The 21,302-nt window shown below is 28.4% G+C and overlaps 2 protein-coding genes and 2 pseudogenes across 2 annotated transcripts; 1 reads left to right on the top strand and 3 right to left on the bottom strand.

The window, feature by feature from the left end:
- Window positions 1-1,043: 1,043 nt before the first annotated feature.
- Window positions 1,044-2,589, bottom strand: LOC105619908 (annotated as a pseudogene).
- A 3,320-nt stretch (window positions 2,590-5,909) lies between these two features.
- On the top strand, window positions 5,910-8,265 carry LOC105619907 (leucine-rich repeat-containing protein 28). Its single transcript, XM_012201421.1, has 7 exons — window positions 5,910-6,279; window positions 6,356-6,542; window positions 6,976-7,131; window positions 7,269-7,463; window positions 7,551-7,796; window positions 7,860-7,943; window positions 8,076-8,265. Exons 1-6 carry the CDS (start codon window positions 5,910-5,912, stop codon window positions 7,924-7,926), a joined length of 1,221 nt encoding a protein of 406 aa, XP_012056811.1. The 3' UTR covers window positions 7,927-7,943; window positions 8,076-8,265.
- A 111-nt stretch (window positions 8,266-8,376) lies between these two features.
- LOC105619906 lies at window positions 8,377-9,802 on the bottom strand. The gene is made up of 4 exons (XM_012201420.1): window positions 9,614-9,802; window positions 9,209-9,529; window positions 8,892-9,116; window positions 8,377-8,829 (listed from the first exon to the last, which is right to left on the bottom strand). Exons 1-4 carry the CDS (start codon window positions 9,800-9,802, stop codon window positions 8,377-8,379), a joined length of 1,188 nt encoding a protein of 395 aa, XP_012056810.1.
- A 1,838-nt stretch (window positions 9,803-11,640) lies between these two features.
- Window positions 11,641-19,839, bottom strand: LOC105619905 (annotated as a pseudogene).
- Window positions 19,840-21,302: the final 1,463 nt, after the last annotated feature.

Here is a 21,302-nt window from a genome sequence, read left to right as displayed (position 1 = left end):
AACTTTATTATTAGTACATACATANATACANATATATATATATATATATATATATATATATATATATATATAATATTATATTTTTACACCTTTACATTACTGTGGAATTTTTGTGTGCGGCAGGTCTTAGTATGAACACTATTGTGACAATATCATAGAATATTTTATTAGCCTTATATACAATTTGCGTTATACAAGTATAGATAATATTTTATTACACTGATTGATTCGTTAAAAAATATTAAGTTTTTTAAGTTTTATCCAGTTAGATTGATATTTTATCCCACTGTGTGTCATTAAGTTGTAGTTGGATTTAAATCATTTATTTAATAAATCTGCTGTTAAATGTAATGTAATTAATGTAATGTAATTAAATGTCGCCACCTCATTTCTCGAGCCATTGAGGAAGGAAAAGTATAGCCTCCAGAATAGATGATTCGCTAAAAGGATGGTAATTCTACCAGAATCCCAGCTCTTCTATTATTTGTTGGTCCCAGACCTGATCCATTTGCAAGTTGTTCTAGCTTGAAGTCAATCAATCTCAATTCCAATCACGAACAATTAATTTTTAATCACTAATTGGCTGTAAGCGAATTTTGATTATTGACACAGAGCAAAGATGTGATGAATATGGATGGATAGCTAAACTAAGTGTGATAAGTAATAATATCTGTTGGGTATAAATAATATCTATTTACATTCACACACAATCACATAATTGTATAATCATTCGTATTTGTATCAGGAATACAATAAGGCTAGAATATACCTATCGTGCTTGCGTTATGTATTTGCGTGACATGTATTTTTTAATGTCCTTTTTAAAAGTATTCATGTTTCGTTTACAATCATGTTCGTGTTTTATTTGCAATTATGTTAAATAGGACTTAGCATGTATCCCACGTTTCATGTTCTGGATGAAGATGGTATTACATCATATCATGCGCTTTATAACATTTTTCGCACTCATATGAACTCGTATGCACGTTCTTATAACGCTATTGATTTTTGCGTGAACGCCGTAATGATCAAATTTATACTAATTAATCGAAATATTTCGGTTTTATAATAATATCCGCAGCGATATTGATGTCATACATTATGATCCTCCATCTGGATAGTCTGGCTTTTATCGTCTCACTGTGTTTGCTACACATCCAAGTCATTATTTCTATCTGGCTGAGTGGTTGTATTTTCCTTTAGAGGATTCCTAGGTAAACATTCATGTTCACTTTGAATTATATTATTCTCCTTTGACAATCTATCAATTCTATTGATAGTATCATATTGGTCCTCCTTATACTCTCCATTGTTCTGAGGTACACTGATTCTCCTATATCATTAAAAGATAAATTTCAACATGAAACAGAGTTTATATTTGGTTTCATTCCTTGCTAAATCAAAGGATGAATACTCACGAGATAATTTATACAGGTTTGATAAGTAACGATAAAACTTTCGCATAGGAGTAGAATGTATTAAATTGAGTCGAAAAGTCTCTACCATTCTAAAATTTTCACAATAGTTAACATCTATATTAAATACTAAAAATCACTGAATATTGATTTTTAATAATTTTTTTATTCAAATACTATCAATTTTACAGAAAAACAGCAAATGACAAAAATTGTTTATTTTTTTCTTATAAAGTTCTAAAAACTTTTTCATAACTTTTTGGTACTGCATTTTCTTATTGATAAAAATTATTGATAAAAATAATTGCTAATAAAAAAATGCAGTACTACAAGTTGATAAAAAATTCTGAAAAAATTTTTAAAACTGTATGGAAAAAAAATAAAACAATTTTTGTCTCTTGATGTTTTTCTGTAAAGTTGATAGTACTTGAGTAAAATTATTGAAAATCAATATTCAGTGATTTTTAGTAATTGATGTTTTGTTAACTATTGCGAAAATTACAAAATGATAAAGGACTTTTCGACTCAGTTTAGTCCACTCTACTCATATAGCAAGAATTTTTTGTTACTTATCAAACCCTGTATAAATTGTGAAAATTTGTTATATTTTATTAGTTTTCCAGAATACCTTATTTATCATTGTTTTGCTTCTTATAGGAATAAATCTTCCTTCATGTGATCTTGGTCTCGATTGTGCATACTGGCTTAACTTTTCACTTATAGATAATCGGTTTTTTCTAGTATCTCTTCTGGATACGATCTTTTAAAAGGTTTGTATGGGTTTTTCGTGGAAGATTTTTCCTTTGTACATCTACTTGTTACTGCTGTTTGCTGCTCCTCTTCAGTATCCATTGAAGATTGTAATTGTTCCATTTTCCTCACTTACATTTTAATCCACGAACTGTATCTCATCTAATACTTGGGCAATATCGTCATATTGTTTTATGGTTTTGTTGATTTCTTAGTCTTTCATTTTTTTGTCTCGAATTAAGCTTTTCTTTTGGGAAGGATTCTAATGTCTTTAAGATAATTCTCATTTTTTTTATCCTTTGAACTCTTAATATATCTTGCTTCTCCTGTAATTGAATTTGGATCTTGCTAGTAATTCATTCTCTTCATTCTCGATTCCATCTTCATTGTATAATTGACTATCCTGCAAATCGAATTCTTCCATTTCGATTGCTACTTTAAATTGCCTTCCAATACGTTTTGCTGTTATTTGTTGTGCTCGATCACGTCTCGAATGCCTCCTATTTATACCTTCCATTGATCATGATACTAAAATTCCAGACACAATGTGAAAGAATAAAGAATAAATGATTTTAATCTATTAAAAATCGGAATACACGGTTTCTGATAGGTTGAAATTGTTTATTCTTTATTCCTAATTCCTTATTCCTCCTACTGTGCGCAGGGCCTAACAATCTACTAAGTATTTTTCTCTGATTGCAGTAGCTGGTAACTTTGGGTGCATTCAGAAACACTACCGCTCAGGGTGCGATTACATGTAGCGCGGTATGCGGTACAGAAGATAACTTTAGGAACCGCGCAAACCGTGTCATTTGTTCCTTTTCTCCTCTATTATGCTGCATTTTCATGCTGACACTCGACGCTCGGTTCAAATGTCAAAACAGATCAAGTGATCAAAATTGATGAACACCAAGCATCAATTTTGATCAAGTGACCTGTTTTGATGCTGAAAATGAGCATCGAGCGTCAGCATGAAAAAACAATCTTAGGGTATTCATAGTCGATTTTTACATTTAAGACTGTCTTAAGTACAGTCTTAAGATATCATAAGTCAATCCGAGGACTGTATTAGCATCTTAAGATATTATTTAAGACAGTTTTAAAATAAAAATAAACAATGAATGAGATGTTCCATGTTTCGTGTTTCACAGTTGGCAGCCTGTATCTTATTCGACATTTGTAGATAGAAACGGCGAAGATTTAAGGGCTCCATTTCTCTCTAAGAGACTCGCACAATAAAAGGAATAGGGAACAGAGAGCAAAGAATAAGAATTTCAATCTATCAGAAATCATGTATTGTGGAATACATAGTTTCTGATAGGTTGAAATTCTTATTCTCTATTTCCTGTTCCTTTTATTGTGCGAGTCTCTTAGAGAGAAATGCTTGCAAACTGAGCACCCATTATCCCTTCCATCATAGACGATACCTTAATGGCTCCTGCATACAAAACGCGGCAACGCTTGCTGAGCAGCGAAAGTTATCGCACTAACCAATAATTCTATGTTCTTAAGTCGACCTCATCATGCAAAACTTCTTCTGATGTAATATTACTTCCGTCGCACGGCAAAAGTTGAGTTCAATCCAACTTTTGAAATTATATATCTACTTGATTATATATTTACTTGATGAAATTATATATCTACTTTGAAATTATATATTACTTCCGAATAAGACGTTGATTGGCTATCGCGTCAACTTCCGCTGGCAAGCGTTGCCACATTTTGTGTGAAGAAGCCATAAGACCACCATCCCATAAACAAAAATTTACAATGGAACGGAACAGCGAGATTAATCACAATCGCAGAAAAGAAAGAATAATGACTGCAAAGTTGTGATTGGTTGTGATTGGTTGCGCTTTATAATTTCCGCTCATGGGACAGCGGTTTAATAAGGAATAAGATATTGCGGCGTAAAGCGGGGAGCACAGACCTTTGTATAATGCATAATATAAGGCATAAGAAAATGAACTAATCAAAATCCTTTATTTCCTTCCTTTTCGTGAAATAAAGAACTCTCGATTGATTTCCTTATGCCTTATATTTTATGTGTTGAAAGTCTATATTATTGAAAAAGTCTATTATTGTGCAAAAGTCTGTGCTTTTCGCTTAAAAAAATAAAGATAGAGGCAATTAGTTAAGGTATTGTTTGCAGTATGAAAGAATGAGTGTATTAAGAGATTTATTGTAAACGAAGCTCTTTCTTGGTACTTGTAAGCTGAAGTAATAAAAGTTCTATCTAGAGAATAATTGAATAATTCCGATTGAAATCCATTCCGATTTTGTTCTATGATAGGTGCCCTGGATCACCGACGAGATATTATTGAAGACTTTCAACTCTGGGCAAATTTTCAGCGATATAAAAATTTAAGGTTCAAATTAATTGAAGAATGCTGACATTAGTATTCTTTGTTTTGTCTCTCGGGAAACAGATGTTTTTGCTGCTCGGAATCCCTTCAAATAAATCCAGAAATATAGGATTCATATCACTATGTACGACATCCGTCATATGACACTTAACATTCATGATGTCGTACGTAGTGTGAATCCTACATTTTAAATACGCTAAGTTAGACTCTAATCAGAGACTGGCCATCAAATTTCTTCGAGTAAAAGGACCATCTTACTTCCGCTTTCCCGCTTGAAGAAATTTGACGAAATCCTTATGACCAGTCTCTACTTAAGAAGTCTCTACGCTGAGATCATTCGATTCCCGAGAGGCAAAATGAACAATGCTATTATCGACAATTGATATAAATTTATTATTCCCTAGGTTACCATAGAGATGACAATGCAGAGAAAAAAACTTATAATTTTTCGGCAATATATAAAATATTATAACATTAAAAGTATGCGTACTTATTTATACAGCATTTATATAATAAAAAATCATAAATTCAATAATAAATTACCAAAATATGTTAATATATCGTAAATTTTTATTAATGGTTGGTAAAATATCATTGTTTTTCAATTATCCCCGACCCTATTGAGGATGTAATCCACTTGATGCTACAAATACTTTAAAGTATTATTCGTTTTTTGATTGGTCAATTAGTAAAATTCTTTCTTCCGATTAGTCAATCAAACGCTTTGAACTATTTGTAGCATCAAGTGGACCGTAGTCACGAAAATTTGCTCAGGTCCGATGGTCTTGAATAGTATCTCATCGATGGTTGTGATAACAACGCTTACCGGATCAGCTGATCCAAATACCATATCAGTAGTGTCACTGACTGTGAACATAATGTGTAGGAGATTGATTAGGATTGACAAATATGTAAAATAGATACGACAAAAGACTGAAGAAAGTAAAGGATTAAGTAAAATTAAAAAAATGCATCCGTACTGGATTTTCTGCCGCAAGAGAGACACGAGAAAGTATATACTCTTATACTACTACAGTCGCTTCATTTGTTTAACGCGTCAGATGAATTAAGCTAATTAACATTATTACTCTCTCCGCAGTCCCAACTAACAATAACAGTTGTCATGGGTGAGCGAAATGTCAGACTAATTTGCTCCCTTTCAATACGACGATTATGCGCCCCTGTAAAATTTATTTTGCCCATCGCGAAAGTTTATTTTAATATAGCTGATGTAGCGAGACTGAGTTATTTCGGGCCTGCGTCCATTGCTGATGCTTAATCTTGGAATCACTGACCGATTCCCATCTATCTCAATATTGAAAGTTACTTCCTGGCTTCAGTGTCTCCCAGAGCACTCTATTAATTTTACATTTCAAACATGGATCCAGATCCTATAGAGATAGCGAACGAGGTCAAAAACAAAGTTATACTACACTGGAACTGTCGGGGTCTCATGGAATTTCCGGAGGTAATAAGATTGCACGGCAGTCACATTCAGGAGATATATCTGAAGTGGAACAAGCTGACCACTCTACCACCGTGGATTACGGAGCTATTCAATGTAACTAATTTATACATGTATGGCAATCGGATTGAACAGTTGCCTGTGGAACTCGGTGGAATGAATCAATTGACAGTGCTGGATTTAAGTGCCAACAGATTAGACCTGATATCTACCTGCATCGGCAATTTAAGCAATCTGAAATCTTTATTCTTGAATGACAATTTTATAGAGAGATTACCAGTTGGTAAGTGAAGATTATTAGATTGTTGTGTGCAAAGGAGAAAAAAATTTATTGACTCACATGAACGAAACAAAAACAGAATTGAGCCAACTGAATAATCTGGAAATACTGTCTGTCTCGGGTAATCAGATTGTCGCATTGCCGGAGTGGACCGGTTCTCTTCCAAGACTTCGAGAGCTATATGTGGATAACAATCAACTGAGGGAATTACCTAACAGATTGACCATAGCTCCTGAGCTTACCATGATCTCCGTGTGTTCAAACAGGTTCCTATTAATATTAATATTTTGCGAATAAATATTCTGATTATTAAATCAAATTATAAAAAGTCTGATATTCATAGTCCGTTTCTAATTTTTAAGCTCATCTTCAATATAGTCTTAAAATGTCATGAGCCAATTACAGCTGATACACATTCACAGTCGCGATTGTTTAAGATTATCTTAAATATAGTCTTAAAATATCTTGAATCAATCAGAGAGCTGCATAACAAAACATTGCGCTCTTTGCCCTAATGAAGTGAACGGGAACATTCACGAAATGTTGGTAACAATGAATCACGACACGGCGATAATTCGCAAACCTTTTGGCATATCTTAAGACTCTCTTAAAATAACAACGGATTATGAATACGAGTCTAAACTTTACACAGATTAATCGAGCTACAATTTTGTATTATTCCAACAAATGTTTTTGCAGATTGAAATATTTGCCACTGAATGGATTTTTATCGGCTCCCTATATACGATTCGATGCAAACGAATACTTAAATTATGTGTCGTATCCACTTCTATTTCAATTACTTTCGCAACTACGCACGACGGTTGTCCGCGATAGAGAATATTTGGCATTCGGGTAAGCACATTGGAGTGTCAAATAGGAATAAATTATTCGCGAATAAAAAATAAATCTTGACAACTGTTATTTTACTTTTGAAGTCTGTATATAAAGTAAATTTTACAGTCTATGTATATATGTATATATAATCACAGATGTTTTAAGACGCATTATGACACAAATGTGCTAAACACAAATATAAAATTGTACATAAAAATGAAGAGACTGCATGAAATAGATGCCGATGTTATAATTGAATTACCACGGCAAATGCTAAAAATTCACGAAGTTCACGAAAACGTGACTTGTTCCCTGTGGGAATTAGCGCTAAGGAAAATTTATACCGAAAGGTAATTGAGGAATCTTATAAACAGGAATTTCTTTATAGTCTTGCAAAAGTATAAGTATCTTGCAGATTTAACGCAAATACATTTCAGATATAAGCACACGCTCGATGTTTCCGTTTCTCCAGCAAACGTAACAATACTTTACAAACCACTTAAGAATACTAAACTGGACTTCACACTGTCTACAAGTTTATACAATTTATTAACAAACGGACCTACTGGTATCTGTATAAATTCTCAATGCCAGCAACCGATATTCACAGAAGCTTGGATCATTATCGGTATCAACCGCTATGCAGAATCTATGATAACGATCGTTTTATGTTGTAGTAGAAGGTAACATACAAAATAATGTAATGTACCTGAGTATATCAGTTACTAAATTTTTTTAATTTGCAGTTGCGCCATTGTATTTGCTGCACACTCAAATATGACTATTGATCTTCATTGGCACTCCATCAATTGATGAATCCTCCTAACTAGGTATCTAATTAATTCACTTCTGTATACAAAGTGTTAGAAAAATAAAGAATTCTTACGCACTTAACTGAAATCTTGTGTCAATAAGTTTTTAAATTAAACTCTAACTTATTGTAATTGTAATTTATTTTGCAGCATCGCGGCTACCAAGAGCAATTCTTCAATAATGCCCAGTAGGAGTTCCAGTTCCATAACATAACGATGAATTAAATCAAATTATTACATAATATCATATTCAATGTAACTTCCTTCAAGTATTCAAGACTAGTCTCACTGATAACATTATCTTTCTTTTTATTAAAATATATGTTTGTGACTTGTCGTATCTTCCATGCATTATATAAAAATTCCGATTCGTTATATTTTTTCGCACTAAAATCGAGTCGCAACAAAAAATATTCTACATTTTTTTCTGGATGGCGAATCAATCGTCTACTCAAGCGATCAGAAGATCTAACGCCTTGTCACGATCAAAGTTACACTTTACTAATGCCGCGGAAGCTTCGTCTTCGGGAAATCCTAGATCCTTCAACGTGCATAAATTCTCATAGTAGATCTTTGCCTTGGATTGATCGTGCTGCGCGAGCGTCAGCGCTGTCTCGGCATAGTCACTCGGGACGCCAGTCTCTTCTAAGGATTGGACGGCTAATAGATACTCCACGATCTTCTTCTCGTGCACTCTACCTAGTTCTAGTACCGCGCGCGCCGCTCTGCATTTAGGAAATCCCATGTCACTTAATTGCATGATCAACTTTAGATCATCCTCCGTCATGCTTGATAACAAGTCTGCTAGCGGTTTCGCGTGATTCGACGACATTGAGTTGTTGTATTTTGGAACTACATGCGCGTCGCTGTCTGGACTCTCCAAATCTGGCCACGGCTTCCAATTCTGTCGCAAGGAGGGATTAATAGAATCAATTATATTTATATTATAGAGAAAAAATGTATTACCTCCATAATAGGCCGTTCTAATTCCTTTTGAAGTTCCTGCATTATTGTCGAAACGCTACGGTGATTTTCGATGCTATGTGTATCTTTGTCGGCTTCGTCATCCACTTGACTCTCTGTATCGGCTTCTTCCTCCTTGCAAATCTCGGATGTATCATCAATTGTTAATTCATTTATAATGTTCTCCAATTTTCCTGCAGGTATCCATTGCGAGCGAGGTTGCAAAACCTACATTTAAAAGATATTAAACATTACAAGAATCATCTGCAATTATCTGCAATGCTTTTCAAGAGATTTAGAGAATAAAACATTTCATTAACCTGTGCCAATTCTTCCATGTCATTGATAGTTTTCAATTCCATGTTATCGAAGGGACTGCTCGTGTCATTATCGAAGTCGGCAAAGTCCAAACCTCCATTGATTTTTACATGATCTTGAAAGTCGTTTGCTGGAGGTGACAGCGGCTGTGGTGTGAGTATTGTCGTTTCTGGAGCGGGTGGTGCATTAATAGGTAGCTGTTTCACGCAATCTAATGGTGGAGGTGAAGGAGGAGTCTCCTCTCTCTCCTTTTTCTTCTTCTCTTTCAATCGAGCTTGACGTGCCTTGCTGTAGGCCTGTCTAGCCTTGCGCCATTCGCACATCTAATTACAAATTAATTAATTTATGATAATTATCAACTCACGAAATTATTGCACACATTACATAGAACATTAAACGCCTCCTACCTTTTCAAGTACTGATTTTTCCAAGCTGAAGTCGTACGTTAACTTCGATACATCCGGCAATCGATTGTTATACGCGACGGGTAGGCCAATCTTCCTCGGTGGTTTGTAGGCTTCTGCGATTTTGACATGAACCCCGTCCATGTAAGACGCCACCAAGTCGCATTGCGCTGACACGGACGATCGAGCCATTGATTCCTATACGAAGGAAAACGCCACGAAATAACACGCGACTTGCAACGGAGTTCGTCGCCTTAATCGCCGATGCACGGAGCATAACCTATTTTCCGTTGTAATAAATATCATTTAATCGCTCGTGTCATATGACACCGATACATCTCGCGCGTATGTGATTGCGGTTTAATTAAATGTTAAATTCTTTCTCTTTTTCTCTCGCTTTTTTGTAGCTTGAAAATCTGAAGTATCTCTTTAATGGTCGAAATGATGAAAAAATACTTCTCCATTTGACACTTTACAGATTAAATTCTCTTCTCGTCCGTCCGTGTCGTCGTCGTCACGTGCGAGAATATCGATTGTCAAACGCTAGCAAGATTTTAGATATCGATATTCGATATCAACTGTTAATACTATTCGATTTGAATTTGTATCTGATTTAATTATTATCTGCAAATACTTATCTGAAACTTTTCTTTTTGTTATTATATTGTTGGCAATATGAATTGATATTTTGCGTTTACAAAAATTTTACAAATAATTTCAGAAAACGTTTAATATTGTATAATTTTATATAAATTATTTGTTAAAGTTATAAAAAACTAATGTTATAGAAAATTTTATTTATTAATAACTCTCTTCCCCAGATTATTAATAAAATACTAAATATTTTATTCTAAGACGTTATTAATAATATTATATATCAACACCTTTGCCATTAATATCTTGCATCTCTGAAGTCTGAAGATCTTTGAATACTATATACATTAATCTGTGATATATCGAAAAAATAGTCATATGTTCAAAGTTATCGCAATACAAAATACTCAAACTTTAAACTGTAAATATTTTATTCTCTTTTTCTCTCTCTCTCTCTCTCTCTCTTGATAACGGATATATTGCAACATATAGAGTACAAATAATTGGATCTTGAGTAAATAGGAAAATAAGATGCTTTTTGAGAATTACAATAAACTTTTTGCAGAGAAACTGAGAATAATAATGATAATAAATTAATATAAAAATAATATAATAAGCAATGTTGAGAAATAGAACTAATAAGAATAAATCTACTAATTAAATAAGAGAAATATCTATTTGATGGAAGGATCTTACATTTTCTTCTTTCAAGAAATTAATTTATTTAAAGTGGGCGAAAAAAAATGTATAATACATAAGATAAAGATGTGTATGTTAAGGATAATATAAAATTTTGAAGAATCTATAGAGAAGCATTTTATTGTACTGCACTTGTGATGTATTTTATTTTACATAATAATAACCGTAAAGCTTTTATTACAATCAGTTTATTTTTATAAGATATTGTCATTATTTCAAATCTTTTATTTCAAATCAAGTAACATATTATAATATAATAATATTATAACAATAATAATGTTATAAAAATTTAAAAAATCACAGTTAATATAAACAATATCATTATATAATATCTATGAAGTATTATATATTTATCAGTTGAGATAATGTAGTCATATGTGCTCTCTATCGAATGTATTAGAGTTATAAAAATATTTTATAACCTGTTGTTAAAAAAACATTTATTATTATATATTATATATTATTATATAAATTATATATATTATATATTACATATTATTATACAAATAATTTGTCAAAATTGCAGAAAATTAATATATCATAGAAGATTCTATTTATTAACAGCTTCCCCAAACTATTAATAAAATAAATATTATGACATTGAATAATATTATAGAAATAAAAAAAAAAATAAAAAATCATTTACGAGATGGTAATAATAAATAAAATAATATTTTTCAAAAGTTTTTTATATAAGTAAATATATAATTTGTATCACATACACATTTCGTATTTTTTTAATTATCTGAATCAATAGAATTGTAAGATGGATGTGTTGAATAAAATCGTCTCCTATAAGTGTCTATTAATTTCTTAACATAATCTTTACGCTTTTTTATCGATTCTTGAATTATAGACGAAGTATCTAACTCATTAATAATACCTTCTGAGAATTTTTTCACCTAAAATAAGATAGTTTGAGATATTAATAATTAGCAATTCATTCTTATGTAAAAATTTATTAAAATATGATTTTTAATTTAACACAATTATAACAAATAAGTATATAATATGTACAAATAATATATTTAAGTTGTTAGCTCCGGTAGTATTTGTACATCCTAAAGAAATTGTCTTTTATTTACGAAATATATATGTAAAAACATTCTCATAAATCGACTAAATTATTAAACCAAGATATCTAAGAGGATTTTCTTGCAAATTTTTTGGATTGTTTTTTAGATTATCAGTTAATATTAATTTGTGAATTACAAGAATTCTGTTTATATTTTAAATGTTATTCAATTTTACAATGTCATTTTGTTCAAAAATATAAAAATAGAATCTAAAAATATAACTATAATTAATTATTAATAGTAATTTAGTTAGATAAAATTAGATTAATTTACAGTTTCATACAAACAATGGTTTTCATTTGAAGCGCGCCATAATTAAAACATTATTGATAGAGTTAATAGGTCGTTAAATATATGAATCTAGTATTATATAAAATTTACCTTGTCAATTTGTTCGTCAGAATAAACATTTGAAAGAATCAATGTTATCATTGCATTTGTAGTAAGTGATCTACAAAAAATATATTTATAATTAAGAAATTTTTATAATTAAGGAAACAATTAAATATACATATTTAGAAAAGTTATATTACTTGGGTTTTATGATCTCAAAATTGTTTAATACATAATCAAGGATCAAATCGTTGCGCGCATGATTCTCCATAATATACGTAAAGACAAGAGAATGCTCCTTATCGAAATAATGAAATGTTAAATGCTGTAATATTTAAATAGTTGATGATGATATCGGAATTTTCAGCGCAACTGAAACTTTTCAATAATTTTTTTTGATATTTTTCCATTTTATATTTTTTTTTAGATATAATTTCAATACTTTATCCCAAGTAGCTCTATTGGCTGTCATCAAACCAGAACAGTACACAAATTTTTGCCATTGTGGAATTCTAAAATACATGTTTATTAAGAAAAGATACATAGATTTCATGTGTATAACCGACTTTATATTTTATTCAATATTCGTATTTTTATGTTCTACATTTTTTAAGCACCTTAATTATTTTACACGTAAAATTAAATTCCTGTTTTATACAACTTTCTCATTTTATAAATTCTATATGATACTAACGACCAAATAATTATCATATTACAGTCAAGAAATTAATAAAATTCTATCAATAATATAATATTGTTAATTTATTATATACTTTTACTTATACGCAATAATATATTTATTCTATGTGCATCATTAGAATAAGAATGAGGATTGAGGGAAAAAAGAAAAGAGAATATTTGATCTCAACGATTTAAAGAAACAGAGAATCGGCTATCTACATGCACGCACGTACACAAATACAATTTATAAAATAATCGTAAGAATATATATAATTTATAAGATGATCGTAAGAAAAACTTACTTGTGGCTTTTAAGATCCTCAAGATATTTGCTTAATTTAATGGCGGCCATTGCCTTACATTTCACGTGACCGAAAATACATGTAAATTTTAAAACATCTACCCTTGTCACTATTGTGAGATCGTCATCATGAGGATTTTCTTCATATCCTATCTTCAGAAGTAATCTGTCGAAGAGTTCTATCATATGCAATTATAATAGAAATTATGAAATATTGGTTTTATAATAATTTATTGATTTATTTATGTTTAGATTCATATATATTATTAGTATTAATATTTTAATACATTTACATGACAAGTGAACTTGCGTCTTAATTTCAATTTATAATATATTAATATCTATATGTATGTAATTTGAAAACAATTCCAACAATTACCAATATTAATAGATTTATTTAAATGTACAAGATATCACAATTAGAAAAAAAGTATCAATAATTTATCGCAATTCCAGCGAAATTTCTCATTAGTTTTAACAGAATTCTATACTCTATAATTATTTTAATAGACTTCCGGCTGCTACTTTTTCAATTTTAGTGTTTTAATATAAAAAATACAGAACTTTTTTTATTTTGATAAGGAACTATGAAAAATGCTACTAGAATTATTATTATTTTTTTTATTTAATAGAATATCGCGCGCGCGCGCGTGTGTGTGTGTGTGTGTATGTGTGTGTGTGTGTGTTAATTTCACAAATCCGAATAAATTTTGAATGTGAAGTTAGTATTTTGCCATTGTATTAATATAAAAAGAGTATTGATAGATTCTAATGGCACTTTTATAAAAATGTAGTTAATTTATGGTGAGAAAGAAAATTAAGATATAGGGGAAACCGGGGGGTCATCTATGGATCATCAATTGTTTAACATAATCTAGAATGTTTAAATTAATACTAGTGTTACATTAGTAAATCAATACGACTGTTACTTCGTTACCCATACTTTTTATCTAGATGGCAGTTATTAAATTCCATTGTATCGAAAAGCATCGATCATTAATGGTTTTCATGGTGCAATATAGTAACTTTTTAATCGCATAAAGATGTTTTAATATAATTTTTGTAGTAAAAGTGTATCTTTTACTATAGATAAGATGCAAGTTTTTGCGCATCTTTTCTCAACTTACTACGTTATAAGTAATAATTTATTTTTTATAGTTTTTTTCTATTAAATGTATAGTAATTAAACTTATAGTTGGGATACCACAACATTTATTTTTCTGCCATCGAAAAACGCGTTGAATAATTTTATCAAAATCGATGAGTAGACTCGTCATAATTACAAAAAATGCATATTTACAAAAAAATGCATAATTATACAAAAAAATAACAAAAAGTAATCATTTTTGTTACTTTTCGTTACTTTTTTTTAAATGGTAATGCGTACTTTAATGATAACGCGATATTTTTTATCGCAAATAACGATAATGAAAATTTTTAAAAAGTAACTTTCTCAATATTATATATAAAACTTAACTTATGTATATATAATCAAATGTAAATTTATAAAATTAGTACAAACATTTTTGATTCATTATTATAATTTTATATATTTATAATAAAAGAAATATGTAATGTTTAATGTAAGATAAAATATTTACAAAGCAATAATTCATTATTTGACATTACGAAGAATATGTAAACATAGAACTGGCTAAAGTATAAAGAGAGTCAAACTGTAATAGATATTAGAGAAATATTTATCTTTATGAAAAATATTATTATCTACCTTAATATTTTCCAGTTCTGGTAGTAAAAGAATTTTCTTCAACTGCGTTATAATTCGGAACAATGGATACCATGCCACATAATCTGTTTCTAACGATAAGTAACTTATAATATTAATAAATAGCTATCCACTTATTTCTTTATTTTCTTCCATTATAAAAAAAAATGCATCATTAATGATTTGAGCAAGACGATTAAAGACGTGTATATTCTTATATTTGCTACTATGTAAGTAATTTGAAATTTTATACCAATTTCTGATGTCGTAATTAACGCGATAATATCCTGTAACATCACCCATTATTATATATTTATTATTAAGTCTTCAAGTAAAAATTTGTTATTATATTTAAAAATATTGATATTTTAAGATTGATAATGTTCATAATATTTTAAATAATTTTTTATAACAAAGAAATATTATACATATATTGTATACTTATTATTCATATTAGAAAATAGTACAAAAATTATAGATTAAAAATGATTTTATATTGATAATTAAGTCAGGTTTTAAATATAATACTTCAAGCATATAAATCACCTTTAAGCTTTCATAAATATAAAAATACATATAAAGCTGAATTAAATTTTTTAAAATCATATTAAATTTTTGTCATAAATTCTTTTTATTGGCGAAAATAAAACAAAATAAAGAAGTAGAAAAGATTTGTTAATCCGTACTTACCAGTTTGTTGTAACTTAACAATGATCCAGTCATTTGAATTAATTGTAAAGCTTATATTTTGATTTGGTCGTAATCAATGTCTGGGCATAGTATTAGAGAAATTCGGATTAGACTGCGTAGCGAAAGTCACGGGAATCCACCATTTATTAGTGATAGTTTCATTAAACTCTGGAAACATATTTGTGATATTGTTACTTCACCAGTTTCATAATTTTTTTTCACGTTTACTACAGGATAACTTGATTCATCCAAGTATCCATGACTTCTTTTATTTTATAATTTTCGTGCGAGACATTAGATTCATCTAGAGCACTTTGCATAGTGCTCCATAAATCGTCCGGAGTAGTCGAGTTAAATTGGCTAAATTTGAAAAATAATTTGTCAAAGGCTATATATATGTCAAGGAATATAAATTTACTATTAAATAATCTATGTGAATATTTAATTTATAGATATACATATAAAAACTTATATTTTAAATATTTATATGTATAAATTAAATTAAATATTCATGTAAATTAAATTAAACAGAATAATATATTATATAAATATTCAACATTACATTACTATTTAATTATAAAACCGCATACTTTATTTTTTATTTAATTATAATTTAATTTAAGTTAGTTCTAAGTTATTTTAATTTAACTAGCATTTTAATTTAACTAACTCAAATTAAATTATAAATTAAATAAAAAATAAAATAGCGGTTTTATAATTAAATAACAGTGTAATGTTGAGTATTTATATATTATTCTATGTAAATTATCTATAAATACATATATATGTTGCTGACAATACACTATTTTGATAATTATTTTATAATTAAATATGAGGAATATTATTATATTTATGACACTTAATATTATGTTATATAATAATATTATTACACTATATTATTCAATATTTACTATGTAGCCAAATACTTGATAAGACCCTTTTGAAATACCTCAGCGGTAATTGTACTGTGTAACATGCATAATAAAACTGGTGCTACAAAAATAAACACCACAAAATATGTATTAATACATTTAATGTAGTCATATATTTATAATACACATAAGTTATAATATACAATGTAAATACCCGTTAAAATGTTTTATATAAAATTAATATATAATTTTATATAACTATATATAAATGAACATATTTTTTTTATATGAATTTATATAATTATATATAAAACATTTTTTCCTTGGGTATGTATATTGTTCACAAGAAAAAATTTATTTGCTTTTCAGTCAAAAATTATAATAATAAAATCGATGTCAATTCCATTATCATTTCTAACTGGATATTAGTCTTCATTTTATCTGTTTTTTTATACTATGTATATTAAGGAATCTATGGAATCTAGGGAATAATATTTTAATCATATTTACATAGTCCTGTACTATAAGTTCTATATACCTTTTACATAAATTTTTAAATTTCATTAGAAAACAACAATCTATCCTCAAGAGTATTATTAAGTTTCAATGTGACAGACTTCATTGAGCCAATAAATCTTGAAAAAGACAATATTGATTAATCCCCATTATTAAAATCTATCTGAAAATTTTCAATTGCACCGAACTGCAAAAAAAGTTCTATAATGTGACCCAGTTAAAAATTCGAATCAAAGCTAATAACTGATTGATTTGCTGCTTCTAAAGATTTTTCTATTTTACTTTTGTAACACCTAAATTATATTATCTTTTCAAACTTTCCCAAGACAAAAGTAAAGAGAAATATATAGTTTGAATATTTTAAAAATGTTGGAAATTACTCAATATAAAAACAAAATCAATACAACAATAATATAAATATAAAATATTGAAGTTTATTATTTTATTAAATATTGAGTGAATATGTGTGATGCAGAGAATAAAATATTTTCAAATTCTAATAAAACTATTATTTCTTAATTACGATTCTTGAGTATATAGTGTTCAAAAAATTAAAAATTATTAAATTATAATTATAAAAAATTAAAAATAGCGGATCTTTAATATGACAAATATAAAAAACAATGTATCTTTATATTCTAATAAAAATTTGTATTAAAATATTTTACAATCGTTGATTGTACAAGAAACGTATAATCTTTTTATGACTTTAAATTAAACATGTTTATGTCTATTTTTCTTTCAGTTTTATCTTGATATTTTTTATAAAATTTTAATTGTATTTAATATTGATATAATTATTTTAAGCTTAGATTATAATGTATCTTAAAACTTTTTTTTTTAAAAAGATAACTATGCATGTATAATATATTAAATAACCTTGAATAAATTATCAAGGATATACGATTGAATGAACACAGCAAGTCCCTCTTTTAACCACTGGTAGGACCACCAAGATGGAGTAATCAAATTGCCAAACCATTGATGTATAATTTCATGTTACTATCATTGCTGTTCCCGTTGCCTTATAATTTGGTTGTTTGGTATCATCATAGAGAATTACTGATTCTTGACTGAAAGACAGAACGTAACATAATAAATTATATAAAATATATATCTATATATATCGATAATATATAAAATATATATCGATAAATATGCACTCTAATATCGTGTGACTCTTTGATAATATCATACTCTAACAGCACAGACTTCCACGCGACGTTCGTAGGACGTCCATCCCCAGAATGTATCTCGTATAAAGTGTATTATTAGTGATATCATAATTTATGTAATTTATATTATGAGTCTATTATGATGTGAATGTAACATTTTTTGCTGTGAAAGTGTGCATTTTTTAAGTACTTGTGAAAATGCATATTTTAAATTACTAAAGTTTGAATGCTAAGAGAAACAATGACTGACTTTTAATAGTTTAATTTCTTTTTAATTATTTATACCTATAGATGATAAGTCCCCAATTTTCCATGCCGTGAACCGGAAAATTCGGTATTATGACGTTGATCCATTTTCGGTACTTTTTCGGAAATATTGGTATATTCAATTAAAAGCGGCGTGATTCTTTGAGCAATAGTATGCGCTAATTTTATTTGCGATGCCAAAGACGAGTTATACCAAATATTAATGGTTTCGTTCGCGTTAGAAACACGGATGAAATCAGATGTGGAGATTATACCAATCGCCACAAGATAAGTGGACATTATAGGAGTAATGTTGAAGTGTGTCAGCATCAAGCCAGTCTTTTTCCTCCAATTGCTCTCGTATTGGCATATTTGATAATACCTTATATTTCTGATGATGCATTACAGATATATTAAAGGTGGCTTTTAACGCTGCCTCGTTCCAACATGGAAACATTCGTCTGGCTTCATTAGGCTCGAAATGCGTTGCAGCCATCCACCTACAATTTAATAAAATATCTTAAATATCTTAAATTTCGGTAAATTTACTACTTATGTCAGATAACATAAGAATTTAGAAAATACTAGTATTTATTATTATATATTATATATTATATATTATATATTATATATATTATATATTACATATAGACCCAGAGGTGAACCGCAGAACAAATAGAATTTTAAGTATAATTAATATTAAATAATTATATGTTTAAACAATGATTTATCGAGCCTTACATATTATGGCAACGATGATAAAGCAAAAGAATAGTAAATAATATTTTAAATTACATTTATAATTACATTATAAAAATATTTTTAATATTTTAATATTTACTTACATTTTGTTTCCTTTTTTATTTGTATATGGAAATTTTATGAAACTAATTTGTACGAAACCAACTTCAGATATAATACCAGCAAATTTTAAGTTAAGAATGTAAAAACCGGGTGATAATATATTTTCGAAATTAAGTATTAAAATATTCGTTACATTATCATAAGTATGCTCTATCGGTTTATAAACTGTACCCTTGTCATTAACCAACATTGTCGCTCTTTCATTTATTTCTAATTCTCTCGAGTGTAAGCTTATATTTTGCGATGCATGATAAATTATGATTTTGACATTGGATTCGCCGTGAAAAGTAGAATTGTCTTCCTCGAGATACGGTGTCAGTTTGATATAATGAAGTTATAATGAATTGGTATCGTGTTGACGGATAAACGACGTATAATTTCAAAATTACCATTGATGCCAAAACTTATAGCTAATATTAAGCCAATATTTAATAAACTTAACTTTAAGAATCCCATGTCAATTCTTGATTGTTTCATATATCTACGATTTTTTGTTGATTTATAAATTAAAATTTTTAAAAAGAAACAAATAATGTAGTCCAAATTGTAATTAATTTTTATATAAAGATAAAAAAATGGGAAAAAATAATTTTAATTACTTTTATTAAGATAATGATACATAAAATCTAGTTTGGAAAAATTATGAATTTCTCAATTCTTTTTTCTATTATATATTTGATATTGAGTATATTTTAATGCACTCGAAATTAATTAATCTTATGTTATTACAATAATAAAACGGGCATAGAGTTAAGCGCAGTAGATACGTTATTATCTACGTTTTTTTTTAAATAATCTATTTAAATATTTTACTTTTAGTGATATTTACCTTGTATGATGCGTTATCCTAATAAAATTACATTGAATTATACTTTCTTATATAACTACAATTAAGTTGGTCAGAGCGGTTATTAGAATCATTACAAATATATTGGTGCAATAGCGAGTTGTCTCGAGAGATTACTCTAAATTGATTATTGAGCATGTTCGTCAGATACCATCGAAAAGAAGAGTGTTGTGTAAGCAACATATTTTTTATGTTTTGCTTTTCCTATTTTAATTGTATATAATAGTGTTTTATAATAGAAACAAACGCTTGTTGTACGGAATCTCCTTTACCGAGTGTACTTACTTAATTGTTATGAGTTTATTATTTGTTTAAACAGATTTTCTCTTTTTCAAAATCTCCAAATATATACGACTGCACTCTCAATCAGACATATTAACAATTATAAAATTTAATTACTTCTTTCTGTAAATCTAATTATTTCTTCTTGTGTTATATTATCTAATTTATAACAGTTTACATTTATATATCTTATATATATAATATTTATCTTATATATATAATATTTTATAATTATCAAGATATATATCTTGTATTCTATATGAAAAAAATTCGTATAAATTTAATATAAATATTTCATGTTATCTTTGAAATATACAGCATAACTCTGGTTTAAATTTTAAGAGGATGCTATATTAAGTTTTTAACTTTTTTTAGTATAAAATCCACTGCACCATCTTCTAATTTTGCTATCTATTTTAATTTTATAAAATGATTTTTTATTTTTTATTCTATTTAGTCAATTCGGAGATTTTTATTTGACTGTAATATCGGTAATTTGGTCGGTAAATAGAATTTAAATCTTCATTAAAAAGAGTTTGTATTTCCGCTAAGAGGATTTAAACCCTTACTATAACAGTAAAAACGCATTCTTTTTTGTTAAATTCCTAGTGATTGGTAAAATAATATTTTAATATTGTATTATTTCTAATGTATTATAGGGAATATAAATATAATAAAAAAATAATAAAAGAAACTATTTTAGAGAAACATAAGATTCAAAATATTCAATAAATTTTATTTTGTATATTTTTTTACATTATACTAATACACATATGTTATGTGTAAGCAT

The sequence above is a fragment of the Atta cephalotes genome (genome assembly GCF_000143395.1).
Source record: "Atta cephalotes unplaced genomic scaffold scaffold00023, whole genome shotgun sequence".
NCBI classification, from domain to species: Eukaryota; Metazoa; Arthropoda; class Insecta; order Hymenoptera; family Formicidae; genus Atta; species Atta cephalotes.
This window is presented reverse-complemented; position numbering and strand designations above follow the sequence as displayed.